Source organism: Trichoplusia ni, chromosome 27 (assembly GCF_003590095.1).
Source record: "Trichoplusia ni isolate ovarian cell line Hi5 chromosome 27, tn1, whole genome shotgun sequence".
NCBI classification, from domain to species: Eukaryota; Metazoa; Arthropoda; class Insecta; order Lepidoptera; family Noctuidae; genus Trichoplusia; species Trichoplusia ni.
This window is the reverse complement of record NC_039504.1, coordinates 3,114,118-3,140,286: the sequence shown is the minus strand read 5'-3', so window position 1 is coordinate 3,140,286 and position 26,169 is coordinate 3,114,118. Positions and strand designations below refer to the sequence as shown.

Here is a 26,169-nt window from a genome sequence, read left to right as displayed (position 1 = left end):
ATTCTAATTATTTATTAAATTACAAAATAATACTAAGAACAATGTTGTAGCGGTTTTCGAAATGCTAATAATATTGTTTTGATTTTCCGTAGTGTAGTATGTGGAGCGATTAGGAAACTAGTGATTGACGTGAAAGGATCTACGCAAAAAACTTAAGGAAATGGACTCACTCCACTATAGAATAAGTGATATATTTAATGAAAACTGTATAAGTACAATATGACGAAACGTGAAACAGATCATAGCGAAAATTGTATGGAATGTGCCGAAGGGAACACGACTAACCTATCACGATCAAATAGAACCGTATACTTTCACAAGTTGAATTCAGATGTCTTCGAAATTGCCTTGATTAAACTACGTAAGTACTGCAGGATTGAAGAAATGCGTTGGGTAACACTAACATCAGAACGAATTCAGGAATGCAACGGCGATACTTTCCATTAATCCACCCTAAAAGTGCTACGCAGCCACTTAAACCCACGGAAGCATTAAATGTCGCCAATGACTCGTAAAATTATAGGCAGTTCTAAATTCCAACAATGCGATTATTCTATGTGAATTGAATACAATCGCATGTTTTAACATCTTGACCGACATTAATGACAAAACTTACCACATATTCGTGCACATAACTCGGTTTTCTCGAAAACTCGCATCGTGATCGTTTCAGTCGTGAGTCTCGAAAAACCCTTTGATGTGGACCCGACGACTAACGAACTATGCCGACCGATAAGACCGACTATTAGTCGGCCTAACATGCCGACAGATGTCGTCTCCCTAGGGTAATCAGCGGACTATTTACGAAGACACTATGACCTCAAGTCACTAAGCTTTCGTCAATATAACGATCTAAAAAAAACCTGCTACACTTTTTATGAATTGACTACAAAGGAAAATCTTTCATTTCATACATATTCCAAAGTAATGAAAACGTGCGGAGACGGCCAAATCAATCAACTGGTGGCAGAACATAGCAAGGCATCGCAATGGCCCCGGAGTACCAGGCGCGCATAACAACAAGGCGTTCACGCTAGGTGTTGTTGGGAGGCGGGCCGACGCGCCAGACATTCCCTTTTCACCGCCCAATCGCTATTGATCCACCCCGTCCCGCACTACGCCAGTTCTCTAGCTTGCAGGGAGAAACGCGTTAGTTAACTGGGGACCATTATAATATGGACGCGTTTGACAACCTCTCTCGTACTCGTGGACGCCTGGTAAGTGAGTTGGTTACGCGGTCGCGCTTGGTGCTAACGAACCGTAATGTTGCAGGGGCTCGACGTACATTGCAAAAAGACTTCATTGTTTGCTAACTGTTTACTTCAATGTGTATTACTTTTCTAGGAAAATAGTCCGGATATTTTTTTTGTGCGTACTAGTAAAAAAATATTGAAGAGGGAATAAATTGAAAATATTTATCAAAGAAAAAAATGTTAGCAGTTTTTATACATTTTCTATAAAATAAGCGCCACCTGCCTAATATTTCAGAACTTGATAGTGATACATTTTAACACGAGATGGCACACGAGTCACGCGACGTTCGAGACTCCGGGAATAATCGACCTCTTCGTATTAGTGGGCTCCTGGTATTTTTGTGTCCATATTTGGCGCTTTCGTTTCGACCACGGCGTTGTTAAGTAAGGTCGAACGCGAAATGAATTTATAAGAATCGTTTTACGTTCGTTGTTGATTCTTGTCTCTACATTTTAGATTTTAAGTACATTAAGTTGATTATTTAAATTTTCAGTAAGATAAAAAAATGCTTTATATTTCTCAGAGGAATAAAATTGTATAAAAAGTAAACTTTCGTTAGGTATTAAAAAAAAATATATAATAAATCCTAAACTACGTAAACCCAAGCTTAGGTCCAAAACTGCAGAAGTTTTTTACTGCAGAAAATTGGCTCACCGGCGAAGAAGAAATACAAATAAATTCCTGTTCAAATAAATGCTACTGTTTTATTCGGCTCAGAAACAATTACCCCGTCTAATTTGGGAGCGTTTAAGAACCCACCAAAACACAAAAGCGCGCCACACAGGTCGCGGTGGCATTAGCATTACAAAACGGTTGCGGGCCGTGAGATATGGGTCGCAGATGCGCGCCCGCGCCGACCCGCCGCCCGTAATTAGTGTAGGCGCAATACATAATTGTTTCATTTCAGTAACGCCTGCCCCTCTGACTACTACGCAAATTGTTTGCTAAAATATTAATGGACTAAATTATCCAGCGACGAATCTATTAAGCGCTACATACTGCATCCGCGACTCGAAGGCTTTATCAAAAATGTTGGGGTCACAGGAGCCGTCGCCACACAATTAACAGATATCTACGTGCATGTACTAACATTAAACAATACTTCACAAAATCTCAAGATCTAAACGTCGTCAAGTCGTGTGGGAAAATAATCTCAAGCGCAATCTACATCCGAGCTAGGTCCTAATTAATTTAGTAATCGTTCGTGACGACTTATTCCGGCCCTAGACCCAACCACGAACCTAACGAAATCACGACTCCGCCAGACAACGATAATCGTTATTTTAAATTTATTAAAATGTCCTCTTTAAGGACTATATCGGAACGCCTATATCGGACTGTATAATTTATTCTTGCTTTGGAGGAACGCGCTAAACAATGAGGGCTATTATCATTTCGAGAAGAGCACGTTTTGATTTATAAATGCACCGCAATATCATCGTTGGTGAAAAACAAAAGCGGCTATATCGTTGGTCAAATACATTTAAGAGCTGTGATATAATTGATCTTCAAAGTTAACTTTCTGAGAATTTGAATTTAAATATTAGTTTAATCATTGTTGTGAGCCAAAATGAGTAAATGTTTATTCAACAAATTACGCTAAAACACGCTGATGCTTTTAACAATAACAAGATGGTCGTCGGTCGGTTCGGTTAGACTCTAAACAACATATTGTCGGCAATTTTCATGACAAAGTCTGTACAATACACCGGCATGCCGACAACAAAATGCCGTCGTGTCGGCCTGACGGCCCCTGGGGCGTCGCAATTAAAGTCCCGGTTGCACGAGGTGATAGGTGCACCGAATTGATGAGCAGGCCTTTACATTGATTAGCTTAAGATATGTTCCTATTAGGCATTTGTGTGCTAGACCCATCAATTAATGACTGAAACTTTAACACGATATTTTAACATCACTTTATCATGGTTATCTTTTAAGCGACAAATTTTCTAAAAGCATTATTAACTATTGTAATCTTGTCAGCAAAACAATTGTTCAAAGATAATGGGAATAGGCATTTTTTTATAAAAATAATATAATGTAAGATGCACATATCATAATGAACGCTTAATAGTGGTCAACGTTCCCAAAACAATCCCTAGTTATTCTTATACGCTGTCAATCAGAAAACCTTGTTTAATTGCGAAGCTAAGTAAAGCTGCACGTTTTAAGGGGCATTACATCGCATAACGAACGAACGGCGGATGCGCGGGCGCACGCCTAACAAGTAACAACAGGGCACGCCGGCGACTTTGATACCCGCTGCGCGACAGGATCGCTTGCGTGTTGCGACCCCAATGCGGCGCAAGATTAAGGCGGTTCGGTATTGCCGTGATAACGAAAATTATTTAAGATCCTTACGATATGTTTGAAACTAGTTTTTGTTGTTTTAGGACTTGCTGGACAAATTTGTCCGGTGAGTACATATACTGTTCGTAAGTGAACTAATAAAAAAATCGAAAAATGGTTATTATTTAAAACCAATTGATTTTATCTCTTCATAATCACGATGATGATGATAATAATGACATGGGGTGAAAAACAAGATTCACACAATCCTAATTGAATTTGTGAATCTTGAACATGATAAAATCCAAAACCATGCCAAGAATTGAAATTTAATACATAATCATCTTTCATTCATTTTGGGTACAGAAAAAACTTATGATACACAAAAAATCGTACAAATTAAACAAGTTGTGATCATTCCAACTGATGCTTGCATCTATCCCTGCATTAGCGCATGCCTTCGCCATCGCTCACTATTTGCATCACATTTCAATGGTGGATTTTGACGGACATCAGTACACGATCCGCTCACAGACATTTCTCCACGCATAGATTGACAATGTCTTGCCGTTTAATGAAGCTAACTTTCTGTGGTTCACGATTCGATCGGTACTTACATTTTCGTAATTCAATTTAATTATATTTACTTAATGATTAATAGGTTTGAATTGTGTAACAATGTAAAAATAAATAGTTTCAGTTAATCTATAAAAAAATGCAAAGAGGAACGGCATTAGACATAACGATTTAACCTAAAAATAAGAAACAGGAAAATGTACATCAAATAAAAATAAGCTTTTATTTGCATAATTACGTAATCAAGCTAAAAAGCAAAACAAAATCCTAAAACGCAAGCTATCATTACCTTCCAAGAGTTTTATAAACTTTTCAAAGGAAAAATATTTCAAACCTTTACAAAGGTGTTATTCTCATAGCCGCTATTTTATATTCCTTTTGTGCGCGCTAATTATACTAATTGATCCCCGGCCTTACTTCATATTCGTATCGCGTATTCTAGATGAACAGGATTCCATTTCAATACTTCCTCTGTAATCTGGGATTAAACGATCAGATAATCCTTTAAAACTGTACAAACAAATTGTTTTAACTTGTAAAGTGATGTTTTTTATACAGTTCTTACATCACATTATTTTGAAGTAAAGTTTCATGACGTGTTACGGCTTGCGAAAGACAATTTTTATGTTGCTAAATTAAAAATACATGCTTAATATTATCCTTATTTTTACATTGCCTACGTCAAAAAAGAGACATGCTTTATAAATAACTGCAATTGGCTAAACTTTTGGTTTAATTTTTATTTGAATACTCAATGTTTTCCGCTGTAAATAATACCGTTAAAGCCATAGTTAGCTGTAGGTATCAGCCATTACACGTCGATTACCAACAATCTTTCCGCGACCGCCGCTTATTACTGTGTCATACTAATTAACTAATTAGCTGTTCTGTCAGACCCTTTAATGGTAAGAGATCTGTCCCAGTGGAAAACGCCTCGTAAAGAGAGCATGTTACAATTTACGTGCAATAGGCCTGCCTCACTGCTTGGTACAAATTTCGCTATCTATTTTCCTTTAATAATCTTTTTTTTTATCTATGTATGAGGTAATAGATGGTTTGTCTTTTACCTCGTTGGTTACAGGAAATATGTACTTAGATAATATCTTTAGGCGTTTATAAATTATGTATGCAATTAAAATTATATTTAAGCAGTTACTAAAACATTTAAAAACTTTACAATGTGAATTGATGTAACTAAACCTTATTGTTTTTGATTTAATTATAGCAAAAGTTTAGAAACTTTTTATTCAAACTTCTAAAATAAATGATATTCATAGTTGTCTCGTCTAAAGTAGGTAAATCACGTCTGCTGTTAGCTAGTTTATATTGAAGGGTGCGCCAATATTTATGTAAAATAATGCGCTGTCTATTATTTAATTTATTGACAATAATAGGAAAACACTGGGTGATAAACACGAACGCGTGTAAGTAACCCAGTGGTAAAACGAAACACCGCGGGGCGTAGAATCAATAAGGCATAATATCGTAAATACCAATAACACTAAATAGCAAGTAAATATAAAGCCTCAAATAAAGAACTTAAAATGTTCTTATTTTTTACATACTGAACAAGAGTAGGTGTATATCGTAACATTTTAACTATAACTTAGTTAATTTTAATGTAAAATATGATATTCCTACCATCAGGTAGTAAAACAACAAAAGATCAAAAAACATTTCCGAATTTTAAATGACCGAATCTCGAAATAGTGCAACACTTTAAAACACTACGGGTGGCGCCATCTCTTGGCTCATCGAAAAGTTATTTATGACAGCTGCTTTTAATACATTAAATTTATCTAAAAATATGCAATATAAATAAATCACTAGCACTTTTTTCGTATCGTTTATGATGAAACATGTTTCATGTAGCATACCACAATGCAGTTAAACTTCTAAATAACTATAAAATACTCACGAAACATAACCTTGTAACAGCTGACATCTGTCAAACTTTCATCACACAAATGTTCACAAAAACTCGATAAATAAACAGAAAACACGAATTTACGACCTAAACGAACGAGAAATGTTTAAATATTGATAGAAAAAATGCATCTGGACTCGTTTTTAGCAATATTCCATGGGTTTTTGAGCGTCGGAAAATTATAACCTCTTAAAAATTACAACGAAAGATGTTTGTTATAACATTTAGTTTTTAAGTGTTCATTTGGTTTAGGGCATCAACTTTACACTATTTTGTACTAATACATCCAATTGTAACACTAACAATATCTATTCTTACTATTGTTTTACTTAGTACTTTTGGTACTGATTTGACATTTCACTGTTTACACAAACACCAACATTGTTGATCACAATGCAGTTTCAATTTTACTATTATTAGAACATAAGTATATTATTTAAATTTTGTATTTTACGTCCAATAATAAATAATAACATTTGTCATGTTTATAGGAGTCACTTGTGAAAAATAATTTGGTTATTTATATGTCAACAAGTAATCTCAACTCAAGATATTTTATATTTTATAACACTTGTATTTTATATTTGAATTGTAGAGGCTATTAACAAATTAAAACTTATAATATTATGATAATTGAACTGAAGGAATATTCTTTTTGTTACAATTGGTTGTAAGCAACCCCGCACATTATAAACAAAACTTGGAACACAATATTTAGCTATAAGTAGGCAGTACAGATACCCAAATACTGAGCGGTCCACTCATAATTGCCATGAACTTATACAATGTTATGCACTCTGACACGCATGCTGGTTGCAAGCAGCAAGCGCTCCCTGTCGACCCATATGGAATATTGCCAAAACCGGTCTCACCCACCCACCTTCTTCATTATCCCAGTCTTCCGTTTGGAGAACGTCGTGTACCGCCGCAGTTTGTTGTCAATGTATTCCATTTTGATCTTCACACGACCCTTGGTCTTTTTACCATTGGAGGGTGGCGATTTCTTGGGCTGGAGAGATGCATAGCCATCGTCCGTGATGTCGGGCATGGGGCAGTGGTCCAGAGAGACACTCTGCGAGGGTCGCTCGTCGTAGCACTGGTCCGAGGTCCTCTTGACGCCGGCGCGCGGCATCGGGCAGGGCTGCATGCCGGGCCGCAGCCCGCCGCCGCCGAGCGCGCTGGGCGGCCGGCCAGCGCCATACATCTCCGGCATCTCGCCGAGGAGTCCCATACCATACGGCGACCCGAAGCGGGGCTCCCGCGCTCCGCCGGGCGCGTCCATTATAACCTCGCAGTACGCCACAGTAACCGGTGCGCGCACGCGCTATGCACACCTCACCGTCCGAACGTCGAACGGAGACTAACCGAAAACGCGAAAGAACCGAGGGCGGGACTGACGACTCGGCCGCTCGGACCGCGACTGACTTCGCACGACTGCGTCCCGCGCACCTCGACCTCTATCTGTCTCTGTCTCGCGCGACGCATGCAATATCTTTGAAGCGGGACGGAAACGCAGAGCGCGGCCGTAACCCGACACATCCGTAGGAAAAGCGAACGTTCGCCGGGAACCCGCGAACGTTTCAGTGCCCGAAATCCGTATTAAAATAGAGCTTTTATTTTGAGTTTATTTCGTAAATAGAAATAATAGAGTCGGAAGTGGAGCGGCTCGGGCGCAGCGGCGGGGCGGTGGGCAGTGCCAGAGCCATATTTAGACGCGAGCCGTGCCAAATATGGCAATCGACGGTCAAATGGGGGCCACTGAAATCCCTCCTACTCGCACCTGGCGATTTTCACGTCTAATAATTAAAAACTTTGTCACGTCACTTAGGTATTGAATGATACATAGGTACCTACCTACCCGTAGCTCATTACATTTACTTAATATGTGTGTGTTGTACCTGCAGCCAGCCAGCTAGCTATATTATCTAGTTTTATAAACTTTTTCTAAGCAATTCTAGGGCCGGCAGCTATGTAGATACGTACCTACCAACTTAGGACTAAATTAGAATTCTGTTAACGAATTTTACGAGAACTTTTCTTGGCAACTATGACGTTATAAGTAGGTACCAACTTTTCTAAATGATCAACACGCACAGCATCTGTCAATAATTAGCATGTTTCAACGTTCACACAATTTAAACAACGCGAGAGACATTCCTGTTTATCCTACGAATATTAAACAAACGAAACCATTTTCAGAATTAGGAATGGGATATTTTTACTGTGTTGTGATGAGGTACAACGATAACACAGAAAATATTGGGCTTCATGACTTATGATGTTAGATCTACATACTTAGAGGTTGGGCAATATACACGTCATGTCATATTATGTAAGTAATTGTAGTTTGCCACCACTTTTCTGGTAAGACGAAGGAGGGAACCAGACCAGTCAGTGGAAATCGAAGTATCGTATAGCCCCGACTGCAAAAAAAGAGACAGATAAGAAGCAAATCTCCTATTAGTATTGGTTGCCGTCTAAAACCTTAGCCTATAAGCACTAATCCGCATGTTTGCTGGAAGGAAGGAATGGTTTTCTTCTCAGTCCTATATTTATAATAAAAATGAGACGTGTTAGTTATTTTTCTAATATTCGATATAAATAATTACAGCGACAAGGTTACTTTCACGACAAAGTAGTCGATCATTTTATTTGTAAGGCGGTTAGATGAAATAGTTGTCTAGACTTTAAAAGAGACTGCGACCCTTGAGTTTGTTTCGACAGTTCTTCTCATGGTAGTCAAATATGAAAAGACGATTCCAGCGATGTCAAAAAAGAATTAACGTTTAGAATTAATATTTTTATTTTATTTCATTTCATTTCATTAGTTTTATTTTAAAGCACGATGAGTCTGTGTTCGAACAATCTTTTAAAAGTTATAGGTAGTGTCTGATACCACAATAATAAAAATAGTTATCGTATGTTCAAGTGGTTAAAAGACAAAGACAAATCTTTCGCTACAAATATTTGTTGCAATCTGAAGGAGTTTAATCTAGATAGCTCTTAACATCAGTGATATATTGTAAGCACGCACAGTAGCGCCATCTATCCGATGTTCCACAAACAAGAATCTGGAGTAAAATTAATTAGGTTCATTAATTTATTATTCTCTACTAAAGCTTTTCCTTGAATTGTGAGTACCGAGTTTTTTTAATTTGATCGTGAGCCTTTTTTATAGAAATAGTTTATGAAGGTTTCATATTTTTTTATTTTATTGGCGTAACGGTTTCTACTTACATTACCTAGTACTTCAGACTATCTATCATGTCAGTGGCAGTGAGGCATCTTAGGAGTCCGTCCATACGTACATCTTTCACTTGGTAGGATGAAGTATAACTCACCTACTATCAGAAAAAATCTTCAAACAGTTTCAACTTCGACCTCCGTGGTCGAGTGGCGTACGCACCGGTTTCACGGTGTCGCTAGCTCTGAGGTTCCGGGTTCGATCCCCGGTCGGGTCAATGTAAAAAATCACATTTCTACATTGTCTCGGGTCTGGGTGTTTGTGGTACCTTCGTTGTATCTGAATTCCATAACACAAGTGCTTTAGCAACTTACTTTGGGTTCAGAACAATGTATGTATGTGAAGTTGTCCGCATTTATTTATTCATTATAACTTTTTATTGACAAGGATGTCTCAGTTTATTAAATTACAGGGACTATTTATACTAATCTTGTATTATAGGAAACTATAAGTAGGTAAAATATTTACCTACGAACTATTTTAATGATAAGGGGTTTCTTTTCAATGTAAATATGTCACTTGGACTTATTTTTTATTTTACTTCCTCTTTAAATGGAAAATAGCATATTATGTAAACAAAGAGAGGTCTATGCCCGGCCGAGGGTAATACGCTGAGGATAATGATGATCCTATTAAAAAGAAAATGACCAATGCACTAAATAAAATCTCAATCCTTGTAAATCCAAACAGTACGTTACAAAGCCATTCAAACACTTCCTATCTATTTTTCTACACTCAATAATATTTTTTCTAAATTGCCTTCAACACGTGGGGGTGACTAAAATTTATTGCAAAATATTAAATCGTTTCTATTTTATGGCGTTATTAGCAGAAATTTGTAAGTTTTCTCAGCAGTTGGCTGTAGGCCGCCCACTTTTTACGTATATTGCCATGTTTCGCCTTTTTAAGTGTATTTTATTGTTCTTAGTCAGAGTTCAGTCAACCCAAACAACATCGGAAAAGTTTTTAAACATAATCTTTTATTCATACGTTTAAAATAATGTTTATTCCTTAATTGTGAAGAGAAACATGTCTGGGAAATGGATATTAAAATTATCACCAAATATAGTTAGATCAAATTATTAAAAAATAAGTAGATAGTTTGGAGTCAAAAAAATGTGGGATGTAACTTAAAATATTATTTTTTGCATAAAAAACATAACTAGAAAGTCATTAAGTACTTAAATAAGTATAAGTGCATGACAATTAATTTCTGCATAATGGCAACACTAGCTCTAGGCAAGGGAGTTTCCTGATACAGCCATAATTAATACTTATCCGTGGGAAATAACGTTAAATATTAAATTAATTGATTAATCTAAAATAATATAATAATAACATTATTTAATACTTGCTTACGTGACTTAAGTCAGTATTCCATTTAAATAAAATGTTTACGGTGACGAAACAGTTGACTTGAATAGTAATTGAGTCTGACTGTATTGTCGAGTGACCGGATATCCGATAGTCAAATCCCGTTATCGTTGGACCTACTTTTCCATACATTTGAAGCTTACGAATTCTGTATGATCAAGCTCATTATTATGTTGGAGTATAAGCAGGGGTTAAAATAGAGACAGGCTGACCGCACTTACGTAACGCATACAACTCTTTATCATGAATGAAATACTTATAAAAATAAAAAAAACTTCGAGTTTTTAATAAAAAAAATTAAGTATTGAACTGTTTATAGATTGAGACTTTGGTCAGGAATGTACGAAATATGCAACGTGTTGCATGCGACAGGATATTTTTTTTTGTTTTTATAAAAAAGATAATATTATCTTGGCGCTTAGGCTTTAATCATGCTTAAAACTGTAACAAGAACGAACAATATCCATATTAATTAAAAAAGACATTCTCTACCTTTATATTTAGAGTGAAATTAGCTAAAACACGAATGACAACAGTGCGCAGTGCGTTGCTGGTTCGATCTTTGCGCGGAACAAGCCTCTGTGTAATCGACTAACAAATTGTTAAAACCTTAATCACTGTCAAGGCATTCGTCTTACTATTCAAATCCTTAGAAATTCCTTGCGACACGAGAAAAAAATTTTTTCGGAAATATTTTTTGTTTTCTTTAACCCTTTGACCGCCACGCTAATAATAAAGAACTGTGCTCCCTACGCCAAGAAATAAATTCGTTGTATTATACCTACAAAAAAATAGTGATGGGAAACGTAAATCGACAAAATATCGATACATTTTGCTTATGCATGGTCTTACAAATAAAATAATGCTTATTCAACTGAAGTTTTACTTGTGATGAACTAATAAACATTTGGTTTATCATTATTAAGTATATATGCCTCTATAAATATTTAATTTGCAACAAGAAATGAAACGACTTTTACGGATTTTATCGCGGTTTAATTTTTGGTTTTAGTTCCCGACGTTTCGACACCTTTGCAGGTATCATGGTCACGGGCAGACTGAGATGGTGTTCGTCTTGACATTAAGTCTAGATGTCACATACTTAATACCTACATGCGCGAAACCACCTAAACTGTATGGGTTACCTAAAATACACAAACCAAACGCCCCGCTTCGTCCTATTGTAAGCCAAATCGACACACCAACCTACAGATTGGCTCAACACGTCGCGAAAACACTCTCACCACTCAGAGGCAACACGACAGCGTTTGTGAAGGATTCATACCACTTTGTCAATGAGATTAAAAATCTACATCTTCATGACAATGAAGTAATGGTTAGTTTCGATGTACAGTCCTTATTTACATGCCTACCGGTTAAGGATTGCATTGAAATTGTCTCCAAGAAGCTAGCAGAGAACAACTTACCTCTAGCATATGCAGAACTCCTAGAACACTGCCTCACATCTGGCTACCTGCTGTGGAACAATCATTTCTATGTACAAGTAGATGGTGTAGCGATGGGCTCGCCTGTATCCCCTGTAGTCGCCGATATATTCATGGAAGACTTCGAGGAGACAGCCTTAAAAACAGCTCCTTTCACTCCCAGGTTTTATAAACGGTACGTAGATGACACTTTCACAATTTTACCATCTAACCAAGTAAATTCATTTTTAAAACATCTCAACTCCATAAACAACAAAATTCAATTCACTATGGAGTTGGAGGATAACAAATCTCTTGCCTTCCTAGACATATTAGTTAAACGGAATCCTGATCAGACCATAAGTCACACCGTGTATCGCAAAAAGACCCATACAGATAGGTACTTAAACGGTGAATCTCACCACCACCCTAAACAGTTAGCTACCGTGGGAAAATCTTTGTTTCAGAGAGCACACGGACTCTGTGATGACAGACACCTTGCCGCTGAGCTTCAACACGTCAAGCAAGTACTGCGAGACAACAAGCTCCAAGTTCCACGGCCCCGTCACAGAAACCGAGTGAAGCCAGCCACAGTTGATCGTCTGCCTGCTGTACTACCATACGTCCGAGGAGTCACTGACAAGATTGGTTACATCCTGAAGCGAGCTTCAATTAAAACATACTTCAAGCCGCCCAAGAAGATTAGCCAGTCCTTACCATCTGTCAAGTGTCACATACCTCTACAAGATGCAGGAGTATACAAACTAGATTGTGACTGCGGCCTCTCTTATATCGGTCAAACTAAACGAAGCATAGGGACCCGCGTAAAAGAACACATAGCTGACGTCAAACACCGCCGCTCAACGAAGTCTGCAGTCGCCGAACATGCTGAAGGCTCCAGCCATTATATTAGATTTGATCAACCACAGATCCTCGCTAAAGAATCCAAATTCCTACCAAGGATGTTTCGCGAGGCTATTGAGATTAAAAAACACCCTAATTTCAATAGAGAAGATGGCTGGAAGATATCACCTACTTGGGACCCAATAATACAAAAACTCAAGGCTAAACCCAAGAGCAGCGCTGCAAGACATCACGACACAGTGAGCTCATACTGCGTAGGTCGGACCATAAATAATTAATTAAAAATATGAAGGTAGAACGAGCAACATCTTCTGTCAAGACGAACACCATCTCAGTCTGCCCGTGACCATGATACCTGCAAAGGTGTCGAAACGTCGGGAACTAAAACCAAAAATTAAACCGCGATAAAATCCGTAAAAGTCGTTTCATTTCAATGTCTAACATTCGCGTAAACCTAAGAAACCACTTTGCAACAAGAAGAAGTTAACTCATTACCTTATTTTCCCGTAACTAGTGGACGCTTTAAAGCGTCAATGGCGAAGGAGAGGGGTAATTTTGTGATTAAAACGTAAAATAAACAGTGATGTGATGACAGATTTATTAATAGTCGTCGATATTTATATGCGTTAGTGCAGTATTTTTTCATGGTATTTTTTCATTTTTTCATGGTACTCACGGAAACATGTAACACAAAGAGGCACTTTACAAATTTCGCACCAAAATCTCGTATCTCGCCTTTTGCGTTTCAAATTACTACATAATTTACAACGTATTTTTTTCGTATCCGGTAAATATGCAGGCATGTGCTCTCTTAGGCGCTTTAAATCTGTGTAAAATCAATAGGCGATATAAATAATAATATAATTTTTTACGTAAAATCATGTTTAATTAATACGTTACACATGTCGGTTGTACTTAAGTAGTCTTAGGGTTAGGAATTTTATTTATAACATTATCTCTCTTTTGATGTATTGACATTCGAATGGTGGGACACTACCCTATTACAAAATTATGAAATATTTTGACTCGAGGAATAATATTTTTTTAAGCAAAGGCGGTACCAACTGTGCTGATTATATTTTTATTAATTCAAAGAAAAATAACGTAAACTTACCAGTCTTCTTCTCCATTACGGTTCAAAGCGCAGCTTCAAATTTATGCGGAAACAGTAATAATAATGTGGTGGTCACTATTACGTCTGTTCAGCGGAACCAAAAATACACAGTTTACACGCCTCGCTTTCGACGGTTAGTGTTAAAATATATATATATATAACGTAAAAAGCTTGACTGGCACCATTTTTAAAACTACCTACCTATTATATTTTTTATTTTCCATTCGGAGGTAGTCACAACACTAGTCGACGCTTTAAGGCGTCGTTGGCGCCGTGGGTGTAACTTTATAAGTAAATTTTTTGATGAGTTTATTTTTTAGTATTACGTGTCCAATTATACTGTAGCTCAATGTTTTAATGCATAATTATAATAGTCGAAGTCAATACGAAGAGTTTTAAATGTTCCTGATTAAAAAAAATAACATTAGCTAAGTTTTATTCGTCATTAAAAGTTGAAATGCGATGGACGCTTTAAGACGTCATTGGCGTCTCGATCAAGTTATTGAATGACGCTTTAAAGCGTCCTTGGCGGTCAAAGGGTTAAACTAAATAATGTAGGTACTGCAACCTTTAACACGTCAGGTACACTTAAGCTACCAAAAAGGTCGCATGGCAGAAAAATAAAGGACATTATATATTATGCAATAGTAGTGGTCAAAATTTCTCCGCCCCAGTACTCTACACAGTTGATGTATCTAATGTGTTAAGTGTGATGGAACCATTCTAGTCGCTACCCCGATAACTACAGGAAAAGACTATCACAAAACCGCATAGTTACCCACTAATTCGGATATTTTAATTTATGTTAATTAACTACCTAGGTCCTTATTCACAAGTGTATTAATTAATATGATAAATTATTATTAATATTAATGAGTAACTGAAGGAAAATTGTTCAATAAGTTTCGAGTACGTACGTAGCCAGTACTATCTGGCATTGCTGATTGTAATATGACGTAGGTAAAGGCTCGCCATTTATAAATTAAGAAGTAGGTAGAGTTGTGGTGTTGCCAGATATGATTAAAAGAAAATTGTTACAAAAAGAAATGAGTTTGTGAAACTCTTAAGTGGATATTTTATTCTATCATCAGTTTTACAGTGCTAGTGGCATTGTACTAACTGATGTCAAATAAAATAAATAAATAAATATAAATTAATTGTATACTTCTCATATAAACTGTGGATAACGTAGTGAGGTACATACTTATATTGTGTATTTGCATGTTTACTTTATATATTTCATAGTTTGTAACTGTTTGTTTTACCCAACAAAAAAAAAAAAATTATATAGATAAGATAAATTGCTTAGAACACACGACAGTGACAGCGCGTTACATCATACTAAGGTGAAGTGATTTGCTACGGACTTGGTAAGGTGTAAACATATCAATTACCTGAGTAACCAAGACATCACGAGAACGATCAGCGACTTAAATTAATTACCGGGACAAAAAAAACCGAACATTTCCCATGATATACAGTAGCAACACTAAAGCGCAACTTCGTTGATAACACACGGGAGACGTGAAATAGGTTTTCCTTCCTCGATCCGGTCCTATCAGGTAAGTAGGACTTTAAATATCTTTATGCAGTCACTAAGGAAACAAATCAGCAATTAATTAATGTATTTTAATCTCAAAAGCGTCACACTTAATCTAATAGCTTTATTCTTCATTAATAATATGTATTAGCTATATTAATTAACAGAATTGTATAAGTGGTATTAATTTATTTTATAATTCAATTTTTACGACGGCATTTAAATGATATTTTTGAATATTAATTTAGGTGACAAATGGATTTTACGTTTCATGGTGGCTTTGCAGTTGCAGCCAACGCAGGCAAAGTATCTACTAATGTGAGTTTTCTAAAGTTATATGCACTTTTTTAATTATTTTTAAGTAGCACTGATATGGCATGACTAAACAGTAAAGAAAAACAAATATACAGTTACATTAATATACGTGAACACAGTAAAAATTGAGATGACAGGTTAATTAAATAAGTCGTCTTTTAAACATCGTTTTTTCAAGTTAGGTACATTATCGGAATATATGTAACCTCTAAAATAATTCCACAAATACACGGCGAACCTTGTTCATATCCCGAAGACATGTTTGTTAAAAATGCAATTCTTATTCAAATATTCGTGATGTTCAACGAAAAGTAATAATATAAAAACAAAAGCAAAATAATGTTGTTGTAATGTAAAGTTAACAACGACTGCTCTTTCCGTTCCCTGCTGCGCCTACCAACTGTACAGAAAAGCTTTTTTTCTTAAGCTCACAGCCCATGTCCTCCCACTGCTGGGCATAGGCCTCGTGCTAGCCTCATTCAAGCTCGACCCGCGACCTTTACTATATCAACGACCCGACTTGCTTCCGGACGACCGACGCATCTTTTGCCTTGCTAGAACATGAGATATAAATAAGTTATTGTTTACAGTACTCATAAGGACTGTAAATAAGATAATCTGAACAAATAAGGTATTAATTAGCATTTCTTGTTAATTAAATCTGGTAAAAATTATCTTAATCCAACTTCATTTTTAGGTCTATTTAAAAAATAACTTCACAATTTTCTTAAATTTCTTACATGCCATTATACCATCTGCCCTTTATACAGAACTTAAAATCAATTTATACTTAATTATTTATTCATTGCTTAGACTAACATATAAAACCACGAACAAATGAGTCCTATACTTTTCTTAGTTAGGAGACAAAATAAATTTTTGTTGCCTAACCATCCCTATAACGTCGGTCAAAAGGTCACTCTCTAGGTTGAGGTAGACGGCTCCGATCAGCTGTTCCCATCATATATTGGTCAATCGCAGTATCAACTTTCTAAACAAACGATCGGCAGGACGGGACCGGCGCATTCCTCGCCAAAACTGGAGGCTCCCGGGATGGACTTGTTGACGCAATGCCATTCAATATGCCACATATTGTAGGAGCTCCATTACCAACGAAAAAGGCGGACTTCATGTTTGACACACACAAACAAAAACTGTTAAAAAAGCAATGCAAAGCAAAGCATAACAAAGTAAACTGTTAAAATACATTGGGACAAACAATTGTTCTCAACTTATTAGGAAAACTACAAAATTTATGGCAAATTAACATACCTTATTAACGTTTAACTTATTACGACAAATCAAGGAATAAACATAATAAATAAATAATGTATATAATATTGCTAAATAATGTAGGCTAAGTAAGAAAGTTAAAAAAAGAATAGGCGGAATGTTATATTCAACAAAAAATCGTAACTCAGTTTTTTCGGTACTTTATCAGGAGTGGGATTCTAACCCACGCCCACAAAAGTGTACGAATTTTGAACGCAGCGCCTTAGACCGCTCGGCCATTCTGAGATGTCATATTTAACATAACATCCTGAAAATGTAGACAAACTAATATGAACAAATAATGTAGGGCTATGCAACTTTACTTTTGGGGTGAAATTAGTCTAAAATTACAATAGTAGTCAGAAGTCGCGACTGTACTTTAAATTATAATTGTATTAAAATACCAAACCTTGGCGAGGAAGTTATTGCGCTATTTTAGCCTAAATAAACCACTTTGATTGCCATAAATTATGAGCCAATTAATCAAACGAAATAACTTTGCTATGATGATGTTCTAAATAAATTAAAAAAGGATTGTTAAAATCGTTAGTTTTATTTTTTATCTTAGATTTGAGTTTTGGAGTCAATTTTAAGACACAACTATGTTTGTTAAAACTAAATCAATAACAAAATTGAAACAATATTTTAATTTTAGCGAGAAGATAAAACATTGATTATAATTTTACACTTAAATGTGGATTTAATTTTAGTGATTTTTTAGGTGCTATTTTTGGCTGGTAAGTTAAACCTAAGTTTTTATTTTTCTTGAGCTATTCAATATCCTATCTTATTATTTTATCATCTCTACACAGATATAAATCAAATAACTAGATAAGATACATTTCATATCTACATTCTAAAAAATAATCTAAAAAATCTGTCAATCTTCTAGGTGCTAATAAATTCATCTTTAATTAAAAAGCCGGAGAAAGGACATCTTCGACGAGGTCGTCCGCGATGAAGGTGGTGATCTGACCGCGATTATTTAGTCAAGCGCGGGGTGCACGTGTCTGGAAATTACAAAGGATAGAGAGGTTTGGAAGAAAGGAGGAGACCTTTGCCCAGCTGTGGGATCTATAACAGGCTATAAAAAAAAAAAACAATTCGTCCAGTTCTAAAACAATATTTTTCTTTTCTCCACTTTACGCATTTGAGATCTAAGCAAGTACACCCAGGACTTATCCTAGTAAGCCCGAACTCATATCTACTGCATCGAGGGTGGCTCTCATACCGTCAACTCCGTCAAGTCAGTGACCCCGCCTGATTCATAGTCCAACATGGCGCATATATCTAATATTAATCTGTACGTCAATATATGCTAATACCTATTGTTATATTACATTATATACTACTTATATGCCGCCATATATAGCAGGGTTGTCAGTAAAGTATTGTGTTACGAGTAACACGTCGAAATTTGATTTATATATACTGTGTACTTATGTACTGATGTTGGCATTGACAAGGATTTGTTTTGGACTTGATTTGATTTTAGGGTTCTAGCACGTGGACGTACTAACTAAATCCGAGGAATAAGTGCGTGCCAGACTCGCGAAACTCAGGGTTTCGTATAAACAGAATAAGGAAAAATAAATTAGCAATTTTTATTTATGATTTCTTGATGTGTTGCGGTGGCCGATTTTTTTTATTTATCACATCTTTACAAAGTAAGGAAGATGGTACAAAGATACAAAGAAGGTGTCTGCCCGTGACCATGATACCTGCAAAGGTTTCGAAACGTCGGGAACTAAAATCTAAAATTAAACCGCGATAAAATCCGTAAAAGTAGTTTCATTTCAAAGTAAGGAAGTTAAAAGCACGATTAAATGCATGGTCTTGGGGCTAGTAACATCATTTGCTGTAAAAGGTGTATTGGTAAGTGACGTCACACGAGATTTTACTTGTTTTCGTTAACGAGAAAAAAAAATACGATACGGACTAAACGTTTTCCTTTTGTCAAATATTATATTAATCTATATACAAAAAAACTAAAATGAAATCGCTCCATCCGTTCAGGAGCTTTGATGCCACAGACACACAGAAAGACAATTAAAACTTTACACCCCTCTTTTGCGTGGAGGTTAAAAACGGTCTCTAAAATACAAAAAATAGGCGTGACTTATTATTACATGAGTGTTATCATGAATGTTGTGTGTTTGTAGTTTTAAAACACGTCAGGAGTACTTAAACTTCCTCGAAAAATATCGAATCGAAATGAATTATTAATTAAAACTAAATATTTTATTGTTTGGATAAGCTGTTTGTTGTTTTACTCAATGAATGACGTGCCTACTTGTTTACATTAGTATAAACAAGCTCACATAATAATTACTTATCACAGTTCGAGCTAACTGCACATGCCTTATAAGTTTGTTTTTAAAAGGAAAAGCTCTGTTTTTGGTTTACCTGTTTAGACTCCGTAATCTGGTGGGCGTTTACGCCAATGCCTAATGTACATACTTGTACAATAAATTTTGTAAACATAGAATTAAAAGAATCTTCAACAAGAAAAACTAAGCATTGGAGAGGGCTTACGAGGATGATCATCTGTTATGAGAGCTCCGATTTTTTTTTTATAGATCTATCCTGCTAATACTTTCAACGCGAAAGTTTGTATGTATGGATGTTTGTTTCGCTTTCACGCAAAAAACACTGAACGGATTTAGACGAAACTTGGCACACAGATAGTTTATAATCAGGATTAAACCATAGGATATTTTGATCCCGATTTTATGATCCCGTTTACTCATTTTCAATTTGTGTTTGATCAAATCAAAAATATTATTCCTTTTAATATTTCAGCGTGGGTAGTCAAGACTTGTATCTGTTATCAGAAACAATAGTTACATTGAGATAATTTCATCATGTCAGGATGGCCGAGCGGTCTAAGGCGCTGCGTTCAGGTCGCAGTCCACTTCTGTGGGCGTGGGTTCGAATCCCACTTCTGACAAATGTCTTTTTATACCTTTAAAAAAAAGGTGTGAACATTTTGTAAAGATCGAAATAATTAAAACCTGACTACATTTTGATTTTAGAATTCAGAATTATTTAATTATTTGTTTGAAATTATTAATTAATTCGATTTTCAAAGTTTGACAAATATTTGAGTATTTTTTTCAAGATTTAAATGTAGACTTACATTTATTTGTTTCTATACCAAAGATAATGGTGTAACTTTCCCATGAATCTTGTGAAAGAAGCTGGAATAGTGTAAAATCAGTGATCTGTGACCAAATTATAATAGTTCTACAACACAAAAAAATGTTCCAAATATATAGCTGTCAGTGATTTTACCCTATAGGTTTAAAAAAACATATTTGTCAGAAGTGGGATTCGAACCCACGCCCACAGAAGTGGACTGCGACCTGAACGCAGCGCCTTAGACCGCTCGGCCATCCTGACATGAATGAGTTTCTTAAAATTAAAACTCATCCATACCGATTACGAACTACAGGTACCCTTGATACGGTCAGTCTGTGGATGGGTGACCATATATCGTTACAAGTATCTACGTGTTTCGGAAGGCACGTTAAATTGTGGGTCATGTTATTTACAGATCTTTGACCACACCATACGGGTGATCAGAAGCTAGAAAGTCTGACAAACAGTCTACTACGGGGTCAACTAAGGGGTGTGTGTTTGGTACGGTGTTGCCCAGATGTCTGGGTTGAATCATTGCGGTCAGAAGTAAAGGCATCTAGCTAGGCTGGGAGCCGAACAAAACAGAGGCGTGGAAAGGCTAGGATTAATTATGACCTCATTCATATTTCACATATTTTCGTAAAAGCTAATGCTATTAGTTTAAACACTAGGACAATTATTAATATAGTTTAGCGGAGTTAAGTACTGAATGTTATTTCTAATATATTATATGTAATAGCTTATAAATAAACGGTAACATATATATTGGTCACTAAAAGTCATAATAGCCGGGTATTGTCTAGTGAGTGTTGCCAATAGCAAATAGTTATTTAAGCTGACAGTTGGCATTATATGAGACGATGGACATCAAGTATTTATTAAATTTATGTAGGAATGGAATTGTTGTTCCGTGTCTATTAAAATTTGGTTTAGGGCATTCATCTACTTCGGTACCTCTGTTTAGACAGACAGTACTAGGGAAGTAATTTTGTTACGTCACTGTTTTTGATTATACATTTTAATATGCCAAGTTTAATACCCTACGAAAAAGAGATTTAAATCGAATATAACCAATCAATTGAGTCTTGAAACGACTCGTGCTCTATACACTCTAAGTTCCAATGTTGGTGACTCCTTTAGGATTGAACTAAGACCCCCCGGTCACCATGACGATGTCACCACGTTCGCTAAATAGCGCACCACTTCCTTCTACACCGCACCGCTAACGGTCCAAGGCGGAAGCGTTTCAAAGCGCTCTTAGAATAATTTAAAGGCAATTGTTCACACTACTTACGATATCTTCTTCACGAATTATATCCCTAATAATTAGTTTTCATCATGATTACAGCTGATTAGGGCTGTAAAATTAAGAGCCTCATTACGTTCGCTGGTGGTGTATGCCATACGGAACGGACCTTATTACTGGTTCGCGGTCACAAGCGGCCGCCGCGGCCGCGGGCGCGTCGCTTCCCCGTACGTGGTCCCCATAACTTTCCACAAGTTGGCCCTTTATCGAAACAATGTCTAACAAAACGAATGCCGAACATCGCACGAATATCGTCATCTAGTAGCCAATTATTGAGGAACGCCCCAATGGGGTATCGAAACTCTCGGAATCCAGCAACGCACTTTATGTCTCTATTCATTAAACCCGGAGCTATACTAATTAAAATTGTTTCGTTGGTGTAACGCGCGAAATAAATCCCGGGTCGGCTCGGGTGGCGTGTTAGCGTTTTGCTTTGTTTTTCACTTGCTACATATTTGTGGGGGTCTGACATTAACACCTTCGGGTTGGTGCGTACAATGCGCGACTTGTCGGTTGGTACAAAGGCGTGCATCGATTTGCGGGCAACACTTTAAATATATCGACGTGGCTGACAATGCGTTTAGCGGAGTCGTAAGTAAACTAGCGCGGATATATGGAGGACCGGGAGCTTTGTTCGCGAGATCGCATCGGTTCCGGCTAATAGAATACGTTTGTTTCGCACTCGAGTCGCGGCTCGCGGCCCGACACACTCGCCACTGGATTTGTTCGATTTATTGCGTTCACTTTGTTTCGCTATGCTTCGTTCGTTCGCGCTTAATTGATTATGGAATAATACGCTAATTAAATTCTATCTAGATTTTAGATGAAACAATGTGTGCAATATTTTTAATTTAATAATTGTGTAGGTAGTCTACCGATCTGATTTAGTAAAGAATGAGTCTTACAAGTGTCTTCTTTTGTTTAATATTATAAGTGAATATTTTCCTGATCAGCACCAAATATCAAGGGATTAACTACTAAAATGATATCTCATCACGGCGATAGTAGAAATTGAAATAATTCATGGGAATAGTTAGTGAAAACCTTACATTTGCAAAAAAAGATACCTAAAATATAAAACCATTTCCGTTATACTGTAATAGCTGACGTGAAAACTACCTTTAAAATACAACAGCATTCAACTGAACGTATCCTCAAGAATCCTACACTATGTAACAAATAGTAATTTACTTACCGTAGTTCAGAAGTTACTTCACACCTTATCTTGACCAATACAAACTAGTCTGATTAAAAGCCACAACAATGGCTTACAGCTACACATAAAATTACCGCGCCGTAGCTATACCCCGGCATCGCCCGCATCGCGACGCGCGCTCTTGTACATCGAATTCCATTCTTCTGTCCGCACTCGCTACTCTGTCTTTTTAACTTTATTTTGTTTTTAAGAAAAATTGGAGCCTAATTTAAATTATTGTGGTGGAAGAAATATTGGCTGGTTGGTAGCTGTTGTTTGTTTTTTTTGCTTGAGTTTTTATTTTATTAGCTATTTAATGGTTTTTGAAAGGAGTTTGCTAAGTGTGTTTGTTTTTTTTTCGTTTATGGCTGGTTGGGGATATTAGGGAGTTGGATATTAGCGCATTAAAGTAACGTAAGAGTACTCAGAATTTTGAATACATTGCATGCTATCGTAAACAGTAAATAAAGTAGTTTTCTTTTTAATAATTTCTTTCTGAATCGCTGTGATGTTTAATTTCGTGATAAATTAATTCATTTATATACCTACTATATTTTAAATAGTTAAAATGAAATACTGACATTATTTATGTTTATAAGTACCTACGACTTTACCTGGATTCCAACATTTTTTTTCTCCTGGTTTCCAAACAGCTTTGTCGAAAACTGCTCATGTTTGCTATCAAACTAACTGGAATCCACTAACATAAGCAACGTAATTATAACTTTTATAACTAATTAGAATCACTGTTGAGGACGTAAAGCTACACCGAACAGATAAGGCAAAGAATCCATTCTCCCTTTAAGAGCCGACGCAAGGAAAACTAGAGTTTTATGGTAAAATAAAACATATTTTACAAATTGATATGTCTCCTTTTATTCACAGTATATATGTACTATTTACACACTGTACATGATCGCAACAAATTATTCTATTAAGTACTTAATTTATACTAAAACATTTATTTATCTACACAGTTACAAAAATGTCAACAAATATTTTGTTCGATATTTCTTTAGGTTATTGAAGTATTTATTGTTGGAATTACATTAAAACAGCTACAGTTAAAACACATTCTTACCGGACTTTTTCTGAAGGAGGGTAACGCATTTTCGGAAAGTTCTGACAGCAGAAAAAAAACCGTATGATTATCAAAGTGATCGAAAATGATTAAATATTCAACTAAATCTAGGCACCTTGTTTAAAGTACCTCAATAACCTTTAGAAATATTCTTTTCAGACAATTAAAACAAATTGATACACATGCATACATATTTATACAAGCGCCAATATTCTAAAGATTGAGAAACAATTTTTATCTCGAATCCATTCATTCACTCAAAAATCTGGATTAAAGTTACAAAAAAATGGGACGAATATTTGTGAGATACGTTTTTGTTAAAAAATGAACTTAAATGGCTTTAGTACAAAGATGTTTTTACATTGTCAAGCTTAAAAGTTTTAGAAGACAATATTATTAAGTGACACTTTTAGCTGTTACTGGCAGTCTTTAAATGTGGTTTATGTCAAAACGAGGAAACATCCAGCATATCTCGTTATCTGAATGAAGAGAAAGAAAGCACATATTTCTAGTCAGATTATTAGAAAAAATATCTAGTATCTACAAAATTGTATTTTGGTGGCAAAACCATATAAGTATTAGGTCAGAAACGGATTACAAAAACAATCTTTGCTTAAACAATAAACCGTTCATAAAGTTAACAGCTGCTTCAGTTTCAATAATAAAGTCCCGTAAAAATAAAATACTGTCCGAAACACAACAAATTAAAGTAAAAATAATAAATAATTGTTAAAAATGATAATAAAAACAGTATTTGATTCCTTACAAAAAAAATACACGTAAGTATAAAATTACAATATTCCTATACACGACTGTACTTGGAACATGCGACACATGTACAATAAAGTATAATTTATTATTGCGAATTAAAATTAACTTAAAATGAAGTAATAACAACTGAGTAATGAGGTGGATAATTTATTTGTAACTAGTTGTATCCCAAGCTGAAGCAAAACGGTTTTAGTTCTATATTTTGTTCATCGGGCCAGAAACGTAGGCGTGGGTGATTCTCAAGACAAGAATACGTAAGTTTGAGACGTCATTATCCTTACTAAATGGATGAAGTATCTAGTGTGTTATTGTATTTATTATTACTTAATCTATTAATAACCGTCGTACTGTACGAGCTTAGACACATAATAACATCTAATTAAACAATTTTTTTAGAAGTATGGTGAGGATAATGACATGCTTAATTTGTGTTACTTTTTTCCTGAGAATCACCCGCCTCCTTAGATAGAACCATATCAAAGTACACAAGACCACTCACTAAAGTACAGTGCACTACTGGGAGTAGAATGTTGTCTCTCTTTCACAAATGCATGAATGCTTCAGGGAGCGGTGTTAGGTCCTTTGATCATTGGTTGGACAAACTTATAAACATTTATGTATAAAGTTAGTACAAATAAATTAAGCTCTCATGACATTATTTAAAACTATATTGTCTCATTTTAATTTGTCACACTCATGTAGGCCAATCTAAACATTCTATTTTGCATGAGACGGAAGTTCAAAGTGACGTTCAACAAAAGCTTATAAATCAATTATTATAGTTCATAGATTTTAATATTTATTACTGGAATATGGTTTTTATAGTTGAATAAAAAATCACTAACTGGACAAGTAACATCTTTTGCATTTGCATGAGCAAAAGAATTGAGTATGTGACTTAACAAAAGCGAATTAGTCCGCCAGATAGGTTAAAAATATCGGTCACACATTTTATGATATAAACGAAAAATTGAGATGTTACAGTATGTTTAAATCGCGTGCGACGTCACTCAACAGCAGTTTTTGTGACGTAATTAATCCCAACTGATACGATGATGAAACCTACGGAGGTCATCTTTGTTGCGTTTTATGTTGGAATACTTTAGTTGATAAAATAAAATTAAAATATCTTAAAAATGTTTTTTAGAAATCAACCAGATATATTTGATCTCTTTTATTCACATTCTCTAATAATCTATTGTACAAGTACTTTTTGATGTCACAACGTTAAAGGGCTTTATTTTTTAGTCAACTTCCCTATCCATCTTTCGTATAGGTACTTTTTGTTCAACGTCCCTCTTAACCACGTCCACACACTACCTTACACCTAGCATAACGTCTATGACATCTAACATCAGTCTGACATCTGACAGTTTTGGTAACACACAACGCGACATAGAGCTTCCACTTAATTAATTAAATGCGAATTATAAATACATCTCTGCGACTAGTCGTTTAGGTCTTTGGCTAACATTCAAAAGA

General features: G+C 35.8%; 1 protein-coding gene and 2 non-coding genes across 4 annotated transcripts in view; 1 reads left to right on the top strand and 2 right to left on the bottom strand.

Moving 5' to 3' along the window:
- The window catches only part of LOC113505740 (serum response factor homolog), a 244,212-nt gene extending 236,730 nt beyond the window's left edge, over nucleotides 1-7,482 (bottom strand). For both annotated transcript variants that reach the window (XM_026888545.1, XM_026888546.1), the window contains exon 1: nucleotides 6,927-7,482. In XM_026888545.1, coding sequence (XP_026744346.1) covers nucleotides 6,927-7,328 — 402 coding nt within the window. In that variant the 5' untranslated portion in view covers nucleotides 7,329-7,482. The remainder of the gene's footprint in view (nucleotides 1-6,926) is intronic.
- Nucleotides 7,483-20,059: 12,577 nt separating this feature from the next.
- On the top strand, nucleotides 20,060-20,143 carry Trnal-cag. The gene has a single exon. It is a non-coding gene; the product is annotated as a tRNA-Leu (tRNA).
- A 368-nt stretch (nucleotides 20,144-20,511) lies between these two features.
- On the bottom strand, nucleotides 20,512-20,595 carry Trnal-cag. Its single transcript has one exon. It is a non-coding gene; the product is annotated as a tRNA-Leu (tRNA).
- Between the last annotated feature and the right edge of the window lie 5,574 nt (nucleotides 20,596-26,169).